Source organism: Myxocyprinus asiaticus, chromosome 6, assembly GCF_019703515.2.
Source record: "Myxocyprinus asiaticus isolate MX2 ecotype Aquarium Trade chromosome 6, UBuf_Myxa_2, whole genome shotgun sequence".
NCBI lineage: Eukaryota > Metazoa > Chordata > Actinopteri > Cypriniformes > Catostomidae > Myxocyprinus > Myxocyprinus asiaticus.
Window position 1 is genome coordinate 41,038,711 of NC_059349.1, and position 20,835 is coordinate 41,059,545.

A 20,835-nucleotide genomic window follows, 5' to 3' on the forward strand; every position below is an offset into this window, starting at 1 on the left:
GAGTATATGGGCACTGTTTCAGTGGGTTAATGTACATCGGTTGTAAATTTAGTCAAACATAAAGTCAAAGCATTTTCAAATATAGCCCTTGAGTTTTGAGTAATAAAACACAAAGATAGCCTGTGAAATATGTAAACGACCCCTTTGGCAGTATGTCTAATTTATGGATTTTATAATTGCACATGAATATACACCAGGGATATGATAATGAATGGCATTAACCTCTGATGCACTAATTTGGAGGATGATATTGAACAATCACATAATTGCTTGGCCCCTCTGACCATCTCCCAAACCATTGCTCATTTTTCTGGAATTTTGGACAGGATGCCCCATTTGTCCTCCTCCTCACACAAACATAAGCAAAGGGTGTATTTGTGTAAGCGTGCATGTGTTTCTGTGTGTTTCAGTGTGTGTGATTGTCTACCAAACTTTAGCTTTAAGTCTTTTTTAATTTATTTTCTACCTTCATGCTTTGTGCCTCGTCTGAGTTATGTGTGTGACCTCACATATTAAAATATGCACCAAATATAATTTACTGTTGCAGCACACTGAAGAATCAACTGTTTTGGCCACGCTACTTAAAAAATGTGTCTAGATAAACTTCTAACTTATATACAGAAAAACATAACCAAGCTGAAAGCTACCATTTAGAGAAAGTAGCTACACTACAAACTACATGACATACTAAAAACGCAACTTCATTTATTTTTTATAAATATGAAATACTGAAACTAGTCAGTTGTAATGTGACCTAACATCCAAGTGTTATGCTATGTTATGTACAGTATCTCCTAAAGAAGGTAAACATATGACATGACACAGCAATAGTTCAAGTTTCTCTAAATTTCCTTTCAGAAATGTAGCATAGGCCTACTGTGTCGGTACCATGGTACATTGATGGTATCAGATACAGTACTTTGATATATACCATGCTACTGAATGATTACCATATTCATGTACCATGTATTTACATGTACTTCAAAGAATAGCATGGGACATGTCCATCTTTTTTATTTCAAATGTTATATGTATGCATATCGTGTTTTGAAATTATGCATATCGTGTTTTCTGAATGGAACATGTCTTTCTCTGCAGTACAGAGTCATTCACAAGCTGTATATGCACGTGATGAACTTAAGAACTTCTTCATTTTTGGCAAACAACAGGATGCATTTGCAGGTTTTGTTTGAATGGATTGTAGATAAATATCCACCTAATCCAGCGCTTTGTTTGTTCTTTATGTTCTCTGTGTTGACTTGATTGCTGACATCAGAGAATCTATAATGTTATTGCGTGATAGACCATTAGACCATAGACCAGGGTTCCCCAATTAGTTTCATCAAGGGCTAAATTCTGTCAAGAACACAAAGCCAAGGGCCACCACTCTCGATGTTATGACAGTGTTTGTGCTACTATTATTATTATTATTGTTGTTGTTGTTGTTTTTATTCTTTTTGTTGATAAAAGAGTGACAACATAAATATTCAGATTTTTTATCGGTTCTTTTTCTCAGTATTAGTAGCCTGTAGTTTTTTTTTTATTTATTCAAATAATTATGAACATTTTGCTTGTATACAGATACACAAAACTACACAACTTTGGCTGTTGAAAAAAACAAAACAAAAAATTTTAATGAACAATCTGGATCTCCACGTCCTCCATGCGAGTCAACTGTTCTTGCTCATCTCCAAATGGGATCTCCTCCCTGCACTTTCCCTAATTGCTGATTAAATTATTATACCTATTAGCTTTTGTTACAGCTTAAAGCCCTAAGTATACTCCATTTTTGATGCAAACACTGAGTGTCTGCGTACAGCTGAACGCTCACCTTTCAAAGTAGCCTACAAATTCACCTGACTGTGCGCATAGAGAGGCGTTTGGCGCATGCACGCTACGACTGAGATATAGGACTATTTCTCTTCAGGAGTTTAGACACAAAGATGTCTTTACATTCCTTCAGACTCGTTATACAAATGCAAGTACGTCCTGACCTGCTCACACACACATTCATGATGTGCACATCCACTGTTGTTGTTTCCAACTTCGTCTCCTGTTGTTTTACCGGAGATTACATCTTTTAGCGCTTCTTCATGAAAGTGAGCGCTCAACAGTGAGTGTTTCCACCTTGTGGACCCTCTATTTAGTGCAAATAAATCCACACGCATACCCATTCTGCGCATTCAAAGACGCGTGGTTAGAAAAATCGGGCTGTGTGCGTTATATCTTTAAAGTATCCTTTATTTATTAAAGTTTAAATAATAGGGAAGCGGGTTATGAAATAAACTCAGAAACTGGCATTTCTCTGTGTGGTCAGTGGCGCGTCTATGATTTGAGTGAAGTGACCAAGGAAGAGATTAAATCCTCTCCCGGCCGATGCACACTCTGGCACTGGGACGCTCGTCACTCGCGAGCATTTGCTGCAGCTAGATTATAACATGATGGCTTGCGACATAGTGAATCATAATATATGTGTCATGTTCACTGTGTGTATCTTATCATGAAGAAAATCAGCGCTACGCAGCTCTATTAAGAAGAGAACGTTTGTTAAATTTGGATTGAAGTGAACATAAAGGTGAGAGTCTTAGCCCATTATACACTGGAGCAAAATACATTTTTGATTAGTCTTTTTTGGCTTGTTTTCCAAAATAATATCTAAAACTAATTTAAAACAACATACATTTACTTTAGGAGCTATACTGCAGAAGAAAAAAATTGTCATCAGAGAATGTTGCATACAATATTTAATCAGGGCTCCACATTAATGCTTGTCCAGGACAAGTGGATTTTTTAAGGGGCAGGTGAAAGAGAATTTTACTTAAGCAGACTGATTAAAATGTCAATAATCAAAAACATAACTGGCTATATTTGTGATGGCCTAGGCCTGTGTCACTTAATATAAAGTTCATATTCTTATTCTGCTGTTGAAAGTAATCCAGACTGCATAGTTTTATAATTCTCTGGCGATCTAGTAACAGCAGCGCCCTGTTTGATTGACAGGCGGTGTATGTGTGTGTGCTGAACATGCGCGTGTTCCGAAAATGCTTGTGCTAATGCGCGCCTGAACGGTCAAATACATTTCAAACTTCTTCCAAGCTGCCCGTCTTGCAGAGGTATTCATGTAAACACAGAGAGAGGTGTCTAAAGTGAATTTAAACAGCGGAGAAAAGTGGATTTGTATTAAAATGTCAGACTTGTTAATATAAATGTAAGATAATAGACCTGCTGCTGTCTAGTGTAGTGTGTCATTATAATAATCAAACAACCAGAACAAGAAAACGAGAAAACACTGCTCTTGACTGTGTAACTTTAGTAGCTTTAAAAATTATTAATGTATTATAATCATACAGTGAAGACCAGTAGTAGTTTTATGTTGCATTTCATTCTGAATGTTTACTTGAATGCTTGATACTGCTGTTAAAAACTTTTAAAGCTGTTAAAAAAGCACTGAATTTTCTTCATTTGTATTTTTTAATTTTTTTTATTTTTTTTTATTCATTGCTGTTTTTTATTGTTATTTTATTACTGACTGTTTACTAGTCTTGAATAATTACTTAAGCACTTGAAACCATTCTTCCATAATTAATAAATTAGTCAGTGTTATTATTTGTTGTGGTATTGAAGCTGGTATTGAGAATCGTCAAATTTCACTACCGACTACTGAAATTTTGGTATTGTGATAATGTATAGCCTATATTGTACATGGTAGATCTTGCTGCAATAACATGATGAAAAAGTAGATCTCACTGCATAGATGTGTGATCACCCCTGCTGTAAATGATGGTGATGGAGGCTTTCCTTTATTTGACTACCATACGTAACATAATTACCATAAGACAATAGCCTCCTCCCCTACCCAATGCAGTTTACATTTCAAGTTCAAATGTTAAAAAGACAAGTTTTATAAAAGTTCAATAAATGTATGATGTTTCCAAAGTCAATGAGTAATAGTGTTAAATAATCATGATCTCAGTATTGACCAAAATAATCATGATTATGATTTTTGCCATAATCGAGCAGCCCTATAGTTATATAATTATATTCATTATTCATAATGTATTATTTTCTCTAGCGATATTAATGATTTTATTAGTGTGAATATGTACAAATACCTATTTTGTATGTTCATATGGCATTGAATGAATAATAATAATAAAAAAGACAATTTCTGCATTTCCATTGGCCGTTTAGAAAATGTTCATAGACTCTCTTCAAGGAGCCCTATTTTAAAAAGACAAATAAGACAACTTTACAGCTCAAGCAACAAACTTGTTTTAAGTGCGTTTTAAGTCTGTTTTTCACAAACTGACGGACGAGTTGAAATTATTTTCTGTGGTAATCGACAGCATGTCAATGATGCTGTCCTTAGATCTTAAGTTGTAAATAACCCAGAATGTTCATTTAAAATGCAGAAGTCTGCAACTTCAGACTGGCCTGACTTAAGATATCTGATCTGTTTGCTTTCAGTTGTAAGGTTTCAAGTGCTTTCCACATTCTCTGAAGGCCAGAGGATTGTGATCCATCTTCTCTAAAAATGTCTAATGCTTCTTCCATTCTACATAAAGGAGATATCAACATATAGAATTGAGGATATACTGTACAGTCTTACATGTAAATATACACATGCAAAGACACTTCAGCAAAGACATCAGACTAGATTTATACCAAGCTAGCTTACACACATACTCACATATCCATAAAGACACACAATGCCATAAAGTGTTTGCATTAAATTTCCATATATCATGATGATAAATAACCCCATAAAATTCTAATAATGTCCGAATGATTCATTTAGAAGGGTTTGTACATTATGTAACTGCTAACACACACACACACACACACACACACACACACACACACACACACACACACATGTTAGTGCAGCTATCATTATGAGGACTCTCCACAGACATAATGATTTTTATACTGTACGAACTATAGATTCTATACCCTAACCCTACCCCTAAACCTAACCCTCACAAAAAACTTTTTTTTGTTGCATTTTTACATTTTCAATAAAACATCGTTTATTATGTTTTTTAAGCGATTTGAATTATGAGGACACTAGAAATGTCCTCATAAACCACATTTATAGCATAATACCCTTGTAATTACCAGTTTGTAACCTAAAAAAAAAGTCCTTGTAAACCACTTCAACCTGCCCACACACACACAAACACACACACTTTTATCTAAACTTGTTTTTATATCATTGTGGGGACTCTCCATAGACTTCCATGCATTGTATTGATTTTATACAGATCTAATGATAATTTCTATCCCCTAACCCTACCCCTACACCTAAACCTAACCCTCACAGAAACCTTTTTGCATTTTTACATTTTCAAAAAAACATAGATTACTATGCTTTTACTAAGCCATTTCCCTCGTGGGGACCGCTGGCTGGGCCCCACACTGTAGGTGATCTCAGGTTTTACTATCTTTTTGGGGACATTTGGTCCCCACAATGTAGCATAAACATGTATATGTGCCGCTGCTACTGTAGAGTTGCTTAGGCAAACACTTCAGTGATCTGTGCAGCATGCTAACATTTGCACAACACAGTCCTCCTGTGCAACAGAAAACAAACACACGCTGCTGCCCCGGTGGAGCACGGGCCAGAGCGGCACAATAAATCAAAGTGCCAGCTTTGACACACATACAGAATCTGCAAGCAGAATGCATCTTGACAAGAGCCTTCCCAGCGTGGGTGCTTTGTGTTTTGGTGTTGGGAGCTGAGGAGTAACACAGATAACAGATGGATTTATGACAGGGCTTAGGCAGGGATTAGGGCACCTCAGCCCTAGATGATTGCACAGCTTATCATGTCACCTTTAGCTTTATCACAGACATGCGCTTCTACAAAGACAAGAAGAGAGAAAGAGAGAGGGTGAGAGAGAACGGCAGAACAAGAAAGAAAGAGACTATGTTTGGAATAGAACACAAGCTTACTGCCATGCTTTTCAGAAGATGTATGTATGTATGTATATTGATTCACATACACACAATTAGGAGTTCCTGTAACTCAACTGGTTGAGGCATGGTGCTAGCAACATCAAGATCATGGGTTCGTTTCCCAAGGAACATACAAACTGATAAAAATTTAAACATTGGATGCACTGTAAGTTGCTTTGGATAAAAGCATTTGCCAAATGTTTAAATGTACAATGGAATGAGAGATGAGACAATGAAATTGAAAGAGAAAGTATAAATAAAAGAAACAGAAAAAAGAAAAGGCAAAATATATATATATATATATGATAATATAAATACAAATCTAAGTAAGGAGACAAGAGAATTGAATTGCCTGAGGAAAAGCCCTAGTAAACAACTAAATTGCTAATTGAATAAATTGCTCGTAGGTTGTCCAGTAGAGAGTTCCAAACTTGGGACCATATATAGACCAAGAGTAGTATCAAAGTATTAAGTAGTAGTAGTATTATTGTCACATGATCTCACATTTTTAATTCAGCGAGTGGTGTTCAGTTATCATCTCAAGGAAAAAAAAAATGACTGTTTTGTATTTTTAATTTAATTTTGCATAAAATTGTCTTTTGGCAGTCCAGTCAAATAAGTCAAGAAAGAAATCATTGTTAATATTGCTTATAGATTATTTGCTAGAAATGGAAGGTGTGCTCTGCTCGTTTACTGCACATTTTGGCAAATGTAGTAGGTCATCGGGGTATTCCATGCATACCAAAAATTCCCATACTGTGCAATATATACATAATGCATGCTGCAAGTAGTAGTGTAGTAGTGTGACATTTCAAACAAACCCATAGAGAGAGAGCAAGAATAATCTTGTTTCAGTTACACCACGATTTCAGTCAGACTAAAGCAATGATTTAATAATTAAAAAATTATTTAATAATTTTAAAAATGTTATGTAAGCGCTTTAGTCCGAATCGTACCAGTTTTTTTGTGAAATTGAACTAACAGACTTAGATAAGGCGATTGTAGCTCAGCTCCATCCAGCATATATACACATTAATCGGACCACAATTGGCCTCTGCGTTATGTGCACGCTCAAACAGAGACAAACAGAGGTGCAAGCGACGTGTATTTAACCCAGAAGTCAAACACAACACAAACCAGAGAAGAAAAGCAACGCAACGCAAATGTCCCTGCATTTCAAACAAGATATATCATCCTCCTAAGGGCACTTTGTGTCAGGAATAAGAAAGGCTCAGGACCCGAACGCAGTTTAAAAATAAATGAATTTATTAATACAAACAAAAGGGTAAAAATCAAACTAAAACTCCCACAAGAGGGAAAAACAAACATAAACATCCCGTAGGGGAAAAACAACAAAGGAAGTAATCCAGGCTGGGGAAGACGGTAAACGGGGCACAGGACCGACCGACCAGACTGAACAAGAACAAGGTAGGGGAACAGGACAGACATGTAATGTGACCAAAAACACATATAGGACCGACTAGATCACAAGATGAACTGCCACTGGAAAGAACACACGAGGAGACAAAAACAGGAAGAGAAATCAAACAACACACACTGAAGAGCGCATGGCAGGGAATACAACCGAAACTGTGCACTCCCACAAAGACAGACACTTTGAAGGGAAAACAATCATGCTGTGAGATCGCTTCAAACTGAATTTCCAGTAAAAATGACTTAAAAGGTGAGTTCCAAATAAATGTTATTTTTGAGCCCCACACCTTTCAGCCCTCCAAAGCTCTCACAGTGATTGGTAAAGTCTTCAAAGGGAATAGGGATTAATAGCATAGGGATTGGCATAGGGATGATCACTTCTGAATGGAACACTCCTTGTATCATGGTGAACGCTAGAAATGTTCATTAGTAGTCTGTAAGCCATACACACATTTGACACATTGATGTGCCTCTAATTATTATTCTTCTGCCCATTGACTAATCCCCTTATCTGTTTGCCATAGTAACGCCCATATCACCCAACATCCATCTTTGCAGTAGCATCAAATACCTTTCTTTAAAAACAAGCTTAAACATATTTTTTATGTAGTCATACGTGGCCACACGTATTAGTGTGGACATGGCCACACTAATACATTTTCATTTGAAAATGCATCTTTTTTGTTACGTTTTTGGCCTTCCGTCCTAACTGAGACAACGTTTTTGATAGTGAAAACTGAGCTTTTTGAAAACACTCTCCCAAGTGAATAAATTTGAAAAAGCTGTCTTCGCATTGTAGTGTGGACAGGGAAAATGGAGATATCTGAAAATGATGACGTATTTGTTGTCATGTGACGCAGTCATGTGATCCATTCAACCCAAAACAATCAAGATGGAGGCCCATGTTGTAGCACCATTATTGTGCCTGCTATTACTTTGATAGCATTGTTAAAGAAAAATGTTACTTTGATTTTTTCACGTGCAGTGAGGGGATTTAAGAGTTTCATGATTTGTGTGGACGAGCAACTTTTGGAAAACACTTGAAAATGCCGTTTTCAAATTTGTGGACGTAGCTTACGTGAACGATTTTACAAATTCCATCATAAAATACAATAAAAGACGGTAACAGGTGCATAATATGGCCAAGGTTAGCATGCTAGCATTATCATGCTAGCATTCCTCAGCTGACATCCGTCTTTCAGCTTTTCGATCACACATGGTGTCATGTATACTTGGACAGAGAGATGAAGACCCACGGCAGCTTGATTATAACTGCCCATGTAAACATACTCACTCAGTCTGTGTTTCCTTTTCACTGCAAATGAAGGACTGCAAAGGTCTTACAGGCTCTGATGTCTCTGAAAGCTAAACTTTTACACTGACACTTTTATAGAGTTAGAACTGTGCTGCTTCTGGCACAGGGCCCTCCTCACGAGAAACGGGCCTTAAATAATCATCCATTCTTTTCAATGTCCTGTACATCCTTCATAGCTGTCATCTTACTCATTTTACTGGGCAGAATTTATTACAAACTACAAAAATCATCCCCAGAATGAGAAATATTTGATTACTTTAAAGTTGGAGCGTAGCCCAAGTTTCAGCAAGAGTAGGAGGAATGTGTTTTGTCAGTGAAACGTAATGCCTGCTTTGATATTCATCTGCAGATTTACGGTTCTGCGTCCACTCTGTCTGTCCACATTGACAAATCTCCTACTTAAGCAGACAGGTTTTTGGCCAAAGCCTTTGAGGTGATTTTAATGTTAAAAGCATTTTCGTTTTTCATGAGATGACAAAAGTGCACAAATGCCACCAGGACATGGTTTTATTCAGCCTGATGGTAAAAGTGGTATCAAAGTGAATGGGAATACTGATGGCCTACAAGTTAATCTACTTAGGCTAGTGGTTCCCAAACTTTTTTAAACTACAAAACCCTTTTATAGTGTTTTCTCCCCACGGCACGCCAACCACTGAAAAGTAAATAAATTCAAGTTTTTTCAGTAACAGCAGCAATTAAACATTTAAAAAAAACATAATATAAAAATATTAAAAAAGTAATAAAACTACTTAAATTATTGACATAATATTTACTGTGTAATTATTAGATATACTGTACATCAATACTGATCCAATGCTGTTAGAGTTTGACTGAGAAACAGACCTGCCATTGAAATGTATTGTGCTTATAGCTACTTAATTATCCAGCCAAGGACAATTAGTGGTTTTCTCTTTTTTCTTGGATATTTTGAGATAAGATTTTCAACCTAGTCTCATAGAAAGAACGTTACTATAAGTACATTTTTGCTAAATTAGTTTTACATGGCGCTATCTATGTTTTGCTGCAGTGTCTTGGTGAATTAGCTTCACACATACTGTGCACGGAGGGATCCACAACTCGGACATCCGAAGTATACTTTGGCCTTAAGGATGTCTGTTTTGTTCACCTTTCATTTATCTTTTAAGACACTATTGGTTAGGTTTAGGTTAAAGTTTAACGTTAGGGAGGTATGTTTTACTCATTAAAAATCCATCTAACATTCACCTTAAAAACCTTGTCTGATTACAACATAATTTCTCTCGATTTTGGCACCCCTCACTGGATATTTCACTACGAAACTGCAGCCAAACGTGCAATGAAGCATGTAATTTTGGTTTGCAAAGATTTTGCCATTGTCTCGTAAATTTCATAAGATCAGTCTGAAGATTTTTGTTCAGTCTGCATAAGCCCAAAGTATACTTTGGTCAGATGTGAACGCTAAGTGTCTGCATACAGGACGTGTGACGCAAATTTCATCACCAGCAAAATGCTCGAGCACTGAACGTATACGGGCACGTACTCTGAACGTGCAGTATGCACATGCACCTGGAATTATTTGCACTAATTAGTGGGTCCACAAGGTGGCAACACGAATGGCTGAACAATTGCTGTCATGAAGAAGTACTAGAAGAATATGTAATCGCTGCTAAACATCAGGAAACTAAGGTAGAAACAAAAAAAAAGAGGATGTGAATGTCAAGAATGTGTGTGTGAGGAGGTCAGGGGATACGTGCATTTGTATAACCTGAGTCTGATGGAATATAAAGACATATTTATGGGTCTAAACTCCTATTTAAGAGAAATAGTCCGGTGTGCCATAGCAGTCGTAGCGCGAATGCGGAAACCGTTGTGTGTGCGTGCACAGTCAAATGAAGTACACATCGAAAGGCTAGCATTCAACTGTACGCAGGCGATAAAAGTTTGCACAAAAAGTATACTTTTGCGTTCACGTTAATACATTAAAAGCTTTGTTTACATAAATATCACGTCAAGACGGCGCAGATTTTTTCCCCGTCTGCTTACACTCTCATAATACATTAAAGGTTGTGTTTACATTAATATTGCGTCAAGAGGGACATTTTGACCAAGAAGTGCATTTTTCTGTTCACACGCGCGGCTGCGTGCACCACGAGATGCGAGCGCTCTATAGAGCACGCATAGACATACGCATGAGAGCGTTTGAAAGCAGCCGGCTGTAGTCAAACAGCTACTCAAACTGAATTGAGTCAGTACTCTGTACTGCCAGTACTTTTAACATCGTGAGTATTAAAATATTGAACTGAATAGATATTCTGCAGCAGCCCTTGCCAGTCGTGACGGCACCCCAGGGGGCCACGGCACCCAGCTTGGGCACCACATACTTTGACAACCAACCTTTGGAAATTTCAGTGTTACTTTTCCAATGTATAGCCATCAATCGTTGTCAAGATTTCCGTATGCGTCTTCAAAGCAAGTCTAGGCAAAGCAAAAAAAAGCAGCCATCTCAACATCTCTTTGTCCTCTAGCACCCCCTGAAGGTAAATATTGTCAGTTAGAAAAATGTTTGCACTCTACTACAATGACATGCCTGGAGTGTATCTGGAGTTAAGATTCAAAGAAAAATGACATTAGATTCAATTCTCCTTTAAATTTAAATATAATTAAATATTTGTCTAAGAGCTGAACACAAGTAGATGTATCTAAGGATTTCTTAATACAGCTGGCACATCACATCCCGGAAGTAGTCAATTTGAAATATGTCATCTTTGCTCATGGGTGCTCAGTTAAAACTGAGGTCGATCGATTAATCTGCACCAATAGCTGCTTGACCCCCATGGTCATTTTGCCGTCACAGTACCGGTACTTACCGGTATGCAAGCAGTAGGTCCATTTTGAGCACTGGTTTACTTTAAACTGTTTATATTGTAAGAGATTGTAAATTATTGTAATGAGATTGTAATAAGATTCCCTAGTTTATTGTTCAAAGTCTAGCTGTGATGTCAAAGACAGCAAACAGGGAAATATATATATATATATATATATATATATATATATATATATATATATATATATATATATATATATATATATATTTTTTTTTTTTTTTTTTTAAGAGCTGTCTAGAAAGAAACAGTCACTGGTAAAACATCTACTGCAATGAAATGATGTATAACAATGTAAATAACTGAACAATTAACCATTTATATTTTGCTTGCATAAATATTGTCTAATCAGAGTACATATACACTTTTGAAATATTAATACCTTAAATATAGAAAGATGCTTTTGGGAATCCATATGGTGTAGTTACGGCACACCAGCAGGGGCTAACCTGGCCAAGCTCACCAGCCAAGAAATCAACAACTTCTATTCTAAATCAGGATGTATACCAAGTCAAATAAGTAACTTTTGTTTATAGTACTTTTACAATAAAGTAGCTTTAAAGAAAATAGTGCCTGAAAAACTAGGTAGGATGAAAATTAAACTTTGGAAGGAAGCTAAACTCAGCAGGGGGAGCCCATCCAGGCATATTAAATAAATGTATGTCTATATGCTAAATATGCATCACCAAAAATATATGTTCTCATACATAATGTCTTATTTCAAATTTATGTGCCATTAGTCAGACATCTTATCCAGTGTAGAGGATTACAGTGGTGATTGTAGATGAACAGATTGGTCTTATCTTTCCTATTTCACAGATGAGAAGGGTCTGAAGGGTGGCTATTTTAAATCAACTCAGATATTCTGAATAAATAGTCAAGATTAATCCCATCCACACTATATAGCTGTATCATGTCTGACCTCAAGGTCAAATGAGGGAAAATACATGTCAAGGTCAATCACTGATTGTGCCAAATGATTTCACATCTATTTTCAATCGATGTACGAGAGGTCAGGCCTGAGTATACTCACTTTGACAGGTGATCTATCAATCTTCATGCTTTAGAGGACCCAGGTGTAACATTTACGGCAAGCATTTTAATCTCAATATCAACTATTTATCGCAGGAGAGCAATGAATGAGATAGTTGGTGACCTGACATGTCTTCTATTTCTCTCTCTCTCAACCCCCCCCCCCCCCCCCCAATTCAGATTAATCATTTGAGGTATTAATTTGTTAACCTCCCACTGGGTCATTATAAAAGAATAAAAATGAGTGAAGCTTACATCCACCCACACACAGTAATTATTCAGACTGAGAGCAAACATTTGAAAAGATTGAAGTGAACACGCAGAAATGGAGCAAAGTCCCACTCGCTATGACACAGACAAGAGGGGGCGTACAATATGATTCACGTGTGTTTCGGAGCAGAGTGCGGGGGAGAGTGGAGACAGAGAGAAAGGTCTCAATAAAAATAAAAAAGCAGCAAGATATTGAGAAGGAGAGAGAGGTGTCGCAGTAATGATTAATTTTGCTTTGTGCTGTATGTAGAGACAGAGCCAGACTGCTGTTTTGACAGAGGAGAATGAATGTGTTTACTCAGCATCAGCTTACACACACACAACACTCAACCCTGCTGCTAATGCAGCATGGAAGCACACCTCAACACTTAGCAGACGTTACATAAACATCTTTATCATGTTTATTGTATATAAGAGAAGGGCCATTACTGTTTGTCTAGTCAGGTAATGTTTGCTTTATTACTTAAGGTAAGAACCACATATGATATATGCATTTAAAAACATATCATATAGTGTATTGTTGGACATGAAGTCACAACATATTGTACGCTCACAAAATGATTTTTGCAGGTTGTTTAGTTTACTTAATTAAAATGAACTAAGGCAACACAATTCTAGATCATTTTGTCACAACTTGATTTCAAAGTGTTCTATCCAATTAAATTGGTAAAATTGAAGTTTACTTAATCCATTCGAGCTACATGAATCTTTTTTGTAGCATTGATGAAACTGGACAGGGGGTTTCCACTTTCCACCATGGAAATGGATGGGGCAAACAATTATGAAATTAAGTGTTATTTTATGTTTTTTTCAGCAAGATGAAATTGGAGTAGATTTGTTAATGTTTTATGTTCTGTTATATTAGTATTTAAAAGAGTGTATGTAAGGCTGGAGTTTTGGGGGTTACCACTGTGGTGAAGATTGGCGCTTATCATCCATCATCTTATCATCTATCATCCACCCACCCATGCAGCCATCCATCCATCCATCCATCTACCCACGCAGCCATCCATCCATCTATCCATCCACTCACACAGCCATTCATCATCCACCAACCCAAGCAGCCATCCATCCATCCATCTATCTATCTATATATCCATCCATCCACCTACACAGCCATCCATCATCCAACCACCCATGCAGCCATCCATCCATCCATCCATCCACCCATGCAGCCATCCATCATCCACCTTCCCAACCAAGCAGCCATCCATCCATCCACCCATCTGTCCATCAGTCTATCCACCCACCCACGCATCCATCCATCATCCACCCAACAATGCAGCCATCCATCCATCCATCCATCAATCCATCCACCCACGCAGCCATCCATCATCCACCCACCCACGTAGCCATCCATCCAGCCATCCATCCATCTATCTACCCACGTAGCCATCAATCATCCACCCTCCCACCCAAGCAGCCATCCATCCATCCATCCATCCACCCATCTGTCCATCAGACTATCCACCCACCCACGCATCCATCCATCATCCACCCAACAATGCAGCCATCCATCCACCCACGCAGCCATCCATCATCCACCCACCCTCACAGCCATCCCTCCATCCATCCATCTATCCACCCACGTAGCCATCAATCATCCACCCACCCACACAGCCATCCATCCATTTACCCACGCAGCCATCCATCATCCATCCATTTACCCACACAGCCATCCATCATCCACCCATGCAGCCATCCATCCATCCATCCACCCATCTATCATCCACCCATGCAGCCATCCATCATCCACCAACCCATGCATCCATCCCCCGACGCAGCCATCCATCATCCACCCACCCACGCAGACATCCATCCATCCATCCATCCATCTATCCATCCACCCACGCAGCCATCAATCCATCTATCTATGCAGCCATCCATCATCCACCCATGCAGCCATCCATCTATCCATCAATCCACCCATACAGCCATCCATCATCAACCCACCCATGCATCCATCCTTCCATCCACCCACGCAGCCATCTATCATCCACCCACCTACACAGCCATCCATCCATCTATCCACCCACGTAGCCATCAATCATCCACCCACCCACCCACACAGCCATCCATCCATTTACCCACGCAGCCATCCATCATCCACCCACACAGCCATCCATCATCCATCCATTTACCCACACAGTCATCCATCATCCACCCATGCAGCCATCCATCCATCCATCCACCCATCTATCATCCACCCATGCAGCCATCAATCATCCACCAACCCATGCATCCATCCACCGACGCAGCCATCCATCATCCACCCACCCACGCAGACATCCATCCATCCATCCATCCATCTATCCATCCACCCACGCAGCCATCAATCCATCTATCTATGCAGCCATCCATCATCCACCCATGCAGCCATCCATCTATCCATCAATCCACCCATACAGCCATCCATCATCAACCCACCCATGCATCCATCCTTCCATCTACCCACGCAGCCATCTATCATCCACCCACCTACACAGCCATCCATCCATCTATCCACCCACACAGCCATCCATCATCCACCCAACCACGCAGCCATCCATCCATCCATCTATCCATCCACCCACGCAGCCATCCATCATCCACCCACCCAAGCAGCCATCCGTCATCCACACACCAAAGCAGCCATCCATCATCCACCCACCCACATAGCCATCCATCCCTCTATCCATCCATCCATCTATCCATCCATACATCCACGCAGCCATCCATCTGTCCATCCATCCACCTACCCAGCTGTACGTCCATCCATCCATCTATCTATCCACCCATGCAGCCATCCATCATCCACCCACACAGCCATCCATCATCCACCCACCCATGCAGCCATCCATCCATCTATCCACCCATGCAGCAATCCATCACCCATCCAACCACGGCAGCCATCCATCCATCCATCTATCCATCCACCCACCCAAGCAGCCAGTCATCCATCCATCTATCCATCCACCCACCCACCCAGCCTTCCATCCATCAACCATTAATCTGTCCATCAAACCACACAGCCATCCATCTTCCACCCACCCATGCAGCCATCCATCCATCCATCTATCTATCCATCCACCCATGCAGCCATCCATCATCCACCCACCCATCCATCCATCCATCTATCCATCAATCCACCCACGCAGCCATCCATCATCCACCCACCCATGCATCATCCTTCCATCCACCCACGCAGCCATCCATCCATCTATCCACCCACGCAGCCATCCATCATCCACCCAACCACGCAGTCATCCATCCATCCATCTATCTATCCATCCATCCATCCACCCACGCAGCTATCCATCATCCATCCATCCATCTATCTATCTATCTATCTATCCATCCATCCACCCACGCAGCCAACCATCATCCACCCACCCAAGCAGCCAGCCATCCATCTATCTATCCATCCACCCACCCAGCCTTCCATCCATCATCCATTCGTCTGTCCATCAACCCACACAGCCATCCATCTTCCACCCACCCATGCAGCCATCCATCTATCCATCCACCCATGCAGCCATCCATCATCCACCCACACAGCCATCCATCCATCCATCAATCCACCCACACAGCCATCTATCATCCACCCAACCATGCAGCCATCCATCCATCTATCCACCCACGCAGCATCCATCATCCACCCAACCACGCAGCCATCCATCCATCCATCTATCCATCCACACAGCCATCCATCTGTCCATCAACCCACACAGCTATCCATCTTCCACCCACTCAAGCAGCCATCCATCCATCCGTCCATCCACCTATCCAGCAGTCCATCCATCCATCCATCCATTGATCCAGCTATCCATCCACCCATGCAGCCATCCGTCCATCCATCCATCCTCACAGCCATCAATCATCCAACCAACCACCCACTCACGCATCCATCCATCCACCCACGCAACCATCCATCCATCCGTCTATCCATCCATCTATCCACCCACCCACACAGCCATTCATCATCCATCCACCCACGCAACCATCCATCCATCCGTCCCTCTGTCTGTCCATCCATCTATCCACCCAACCACGCAGCCATCCATCATCCACCCACCCATGCAGCCATTCATTCATCCATCCATCTACCCACCCATGCAGTCATCCATCCATCCATCTACCCACCCATGCAGCCATCTCCCCAGCCATCCATTCATCCATCAATCCATCCATCCAATCTAAGCTAAGGCATGGAAAAGATAGCAAAACATAAAACTCTAATTCAAAATCTTGAAAGGCACTGGTTTACTCAGATATTAAGCCTGGTTGCAATTTCTTGGAAATACTGTGTAAATGATTTATCAGAATAAAATGTTGCATGAAATGTTTTCTAACCGTATACATTATGTACATTTCATGACATAGGCAGAAATGCCTCTTCATATTTATTTAACAAAAAAGCTCATTCATGATTAGATCATTATAAACTGTGTGTTACAGACAAAGACACACATTCTAGTGAGATTATTAAAATGTATAATATTTACAGTAAATATTATATTTTAACACTCTCCCTTTACAGTTAGATTCCTGTATTGAGATGTTTTCTAGGTCATGGAAGCTGTGCATGTTAATTTGTTCTTTTGCTCAGAGGGGAAAATTGTCATTCTCACCACTAAATGGGTCATGGTAAAGACAGGGTTTAGCTAATCCTTACATTGCATAATAAACAAATTTCCCTTTGAACACATTTGGTAGCTTAAGATAAGGTGCACATTTATGTCATCAATTGCAAATTGGTTAAGTTATACCTGTAATCATATAATTGCATCTGATACAGTGAATATCTCAAACAGTCAAACAAATGATTAAAAATAAATACTAGAGATTACATGCATCAGTTTTTCAATGTAGCCAACAGGGGAACAGAAATGAATAGAATAGAATAAAATAGAATAGAATAGAGGCTACAAGCATCATAAGGAAAATGTTGATTTACATCAGTGTTCCCAATTACAAATTAATTTATCCCAACTATAGAATCCATGAGAGGTGGTAAGCAACTGTATGATGACATCAGAAACTCTTCTAAAATAACTGTATGGGGAAAAAACAACAAAAAACAAAACACATGTATGCAAAAACCTTCTCACATGGGACGTGTGTAAATGCTCAAGATACTAAGAGGAAGGAGTCTTAGATCACTCTGCACCATGTCTGTGGTTGGGACCTGCTTTGTAAGCATTGCAATTTCTGTACGCATTGGCTTTCCTGTCCCCATTTTTGACCCAGCATCTGATTTGTTATTTCTATGATAAGCATGCAACCGATCTTATCTCTAACTTGTATATAAGGCACTGCACTGACCTAACAAACATTTCTTTCTGACAGAATCGTGTCCAATAATGTCTCTGGTCGCCGTCGCTCTCTTCAGCAGCATTGTCCTTAGCTTGATTCCTCAAACCCCAGCGGCATGTAAGTTTATCATGAATTAAATAAAATTTTACTGCTTTTTTCCCTGTTTTTGTCATTGATGTGTTTTATTATGCCACATTTTAACTGTACTGCCCTACAAAGCTAAAACACAGTAACTGCACCAACACTGAAAATACTTTTTTTTTTTTTTTTTTTTTGTCATCAAATGTGGATTATCACATTTCATGCTCTGATTTCTCTGAATCTTAGCATAGTTCAACCAAACATGTCACAGGACAGATCATAGTCTAAGAGACCTGATATCAGTTTTGACTAAATTTCTACTAAATTATCTGCATAGTTATGGTACAACAGGGAGAAAGACCCCCCGGGCACATTTGATTTTATTTTCTCCCAAAACTAAATAGCAACAAAAACTACCACAGTACTTTCCTTAACACCTGTTTCTTACTATGCACTGCAAAATTTTGCTGATCCATGAGATCATTGCATGCAATGTCTAAAGTATGATTTATTATTTAAACTGATTTGTAATAATTTTTAAAATTCAAATTACCATGGCTAATGAAAATCATTGAAATTATCACATTTATTTTGAGCCAAAATACATTTGTCATTTTCAGTTTTGTTCAAGAGGATCTATCTATCTATCTATCTATCTATCTATCTATCTATCTATCTATCTATCGTTACCAGACAAAAAGCACATTTTCCTTAAGGTGTGCCTTTAGCCCCATTGTATCCTACTGCAGTTTTTCTTTGCAGGGCAGTGTAAGCCTGTTTTAACTGTCTGGTACCATGTAGAAGATGCAATACTGTATGGAGCCATTGTATGTAGGTCTATGGCTGCTCGATCTGTAAGAAAGATATTTAGTGTGTGTTGTTTCATATCAGATGGGCCGCTGAACTACGCCTGCTGTGTGAAATACACTCGAAATGCTTTGCCCTTCGGTGTAATCAAAGGCTTCATCGAGCAGAGCTCCCGCGAGGTGTGCCGCATTGATGCCATCATGTGAGTCATCATTATCTGACCACAGTAATGAGTCGGGGTTCACCCACTTACACACACAAAGTGGTTACACCAGCACAGGCATATTTAACCACACATTTAAATATGAGCGTGCACAACCTAGACAAAACCCCAGCATTAATGATGTATTTGTACCAATGAAGTGAGTCCTAGGATGTCATACTAAAACATACAGGGACGGATTAACCACCGGGCTAATTGGGCCATTGCCCAGGGGCCTCTAATCCCAAAGGGCCCCGAGCTCTAAATCAATTATTTATTTATTTTGAGATACCTATTATAAATCCACGCCAATGTCAGCCTTATGTGAAATACTATTTGTTCGGTCGAATGCGTGCTGGATGACAGCAGGGTGAGCACAGGCACTCGAGTGCACACTCAGGGAATCTTTGTCTCCCAGGTGCAGCGCGTTTATTTGAAGGACTACAGAGGTGCAGTTTACCCTGGCTGTGTACAAAGCTGATGGTTTAAATTCATATTAGCGGCATAATTCGTGCAACAGTATAGGGGACTTTAAAATGTTAACCGTGCTTTTATAAATATGAAAGTTATTTTAAACTTTACAGTGAGTTGTGGCACAACGATCAAAGATGTCCATCCAGTGTGTGTTTACATGGCCTTGACGCACGTGTGAACAGCCCGTAACTCGCCCTATAGCCTAGTTGAAAAACGGACCCGAACTTGGCCCAAAACCTGTAGGTTTGTTGGATACCGTCAGACTCAGATCGGGTTGAAGACCTCTAAACACGTGCAGAATAACCGAATAGTGATTTTGGTATTTGAATACCATACACATCCCTATTAATAATGCATGATTTTGGATCGGTTCATAATTAAAAATTACATATAACTGGCCGTGTAAGACATTGCTCCATCAATTTGAAAAATCCAACCAAATCTGGCAAGTGTCCTGTTGCGCATAAAAGTGAACATAGTCACGTGACACGTCATGGGGGGCCTCCATGGTGTACCAGCGCATGGGCTTCTCAGTTCTTAATCCGTCCTTGATAACATATATCACAATAAGCTGCATTTAGAAGAACTTTTTTGTTAGCATTGCTTTGTCTCTGAAATTTATGTCATGGTCTTTCTCTTCCTAGTTTTTTTACCAAGCATAACAAGAAGGTGTGTGCTAGCGCCAAGGATGAGTGGGTGAGATCAGCACTTGCACATCTGAAGTAAGGAGGACAAAATTAAAGTGTGACATTTGAAAAAATTCACCTCAAATCACCATGGCGACATTTAATGTAACATTTGTTATCTTTGAAAAGCGAAGAATATAACAAACATGAATCCGCATTTGTTTATTTAATCTTTTATGGGGGTCAAAACAACATTAACTGACTTCTATTCTAAAATTAACAGATTTCTATTGTCTTTCCAGGGCAAAAATAAATAAATTGGCACAGTCTGGATCTCAACGCCACATCAATGTTAAAATGAAAAGTAAGATTCACACCAGCACCACCACTACCAGCAGCACTAGCACCAGCAAACCATGAAGTTTTGCAGAAAACTGTGATTTTAAGTAATACATTTCATTCCATTCATTATTGATGATT

The 20,835-nt window shown here is 39.4% G+C and overlaps 1 protein-coding gene across 1 annotated transcript; it reads left to right on the forward strand.

Annotated features, from left to right (window-relative positions):
* The first annotated feature begins 18,198 nt into the window (after window positions 1–18,198).
* Window positions 18,199–20,806, forward strand: LOC127442423 (C-C motif chemokine 20-like). Its single transcript, XM_051700443.1, has 4 exons — window positions 18,199–18,282; window positions 19,138–19,255; window positions 20,374–20,451; window positions 20,658–20,806. Exons 1-4 carry the CDS (start codon window positions 18,213–18,215, stop codon window positions 20,773–20,775), a joined length of 384 nt encoding a protein of 127 aa, XP_051556403.1. The 5' UTR covers window positions 18,199–18,212; the 3' UTR covers window positions 20,776–20,806.
* Window positions 20,807–20,835: the final 29 nt, after the last annotated feature.

Excerpts from the sequence above, each read along its gene's own strand:
- LOC127442423 (XM_051700443.1), top strand. The coding sequence starts at position 18,213 with ATGTCTCTGGTCGCCGTCGCTCTCTTCAGCAGCATTGTCCTTAGCTTG. Across the intron at positions 19,256-20,373 it reads TGCCGCATTGATGCCATCAT|TTTTTTTACCAAGCATAACA; the intron begins GTGAGTCATCAT and ends TTCTCTTCCTAG. Across the intron at positions 20,452-20,657 it reads TCAGCACTTGCACATCTGAA|GGCAAAAATAAATAAATTGG; the intron begins GTAAGGAGGACA and ends TTGTCTTTCCAG.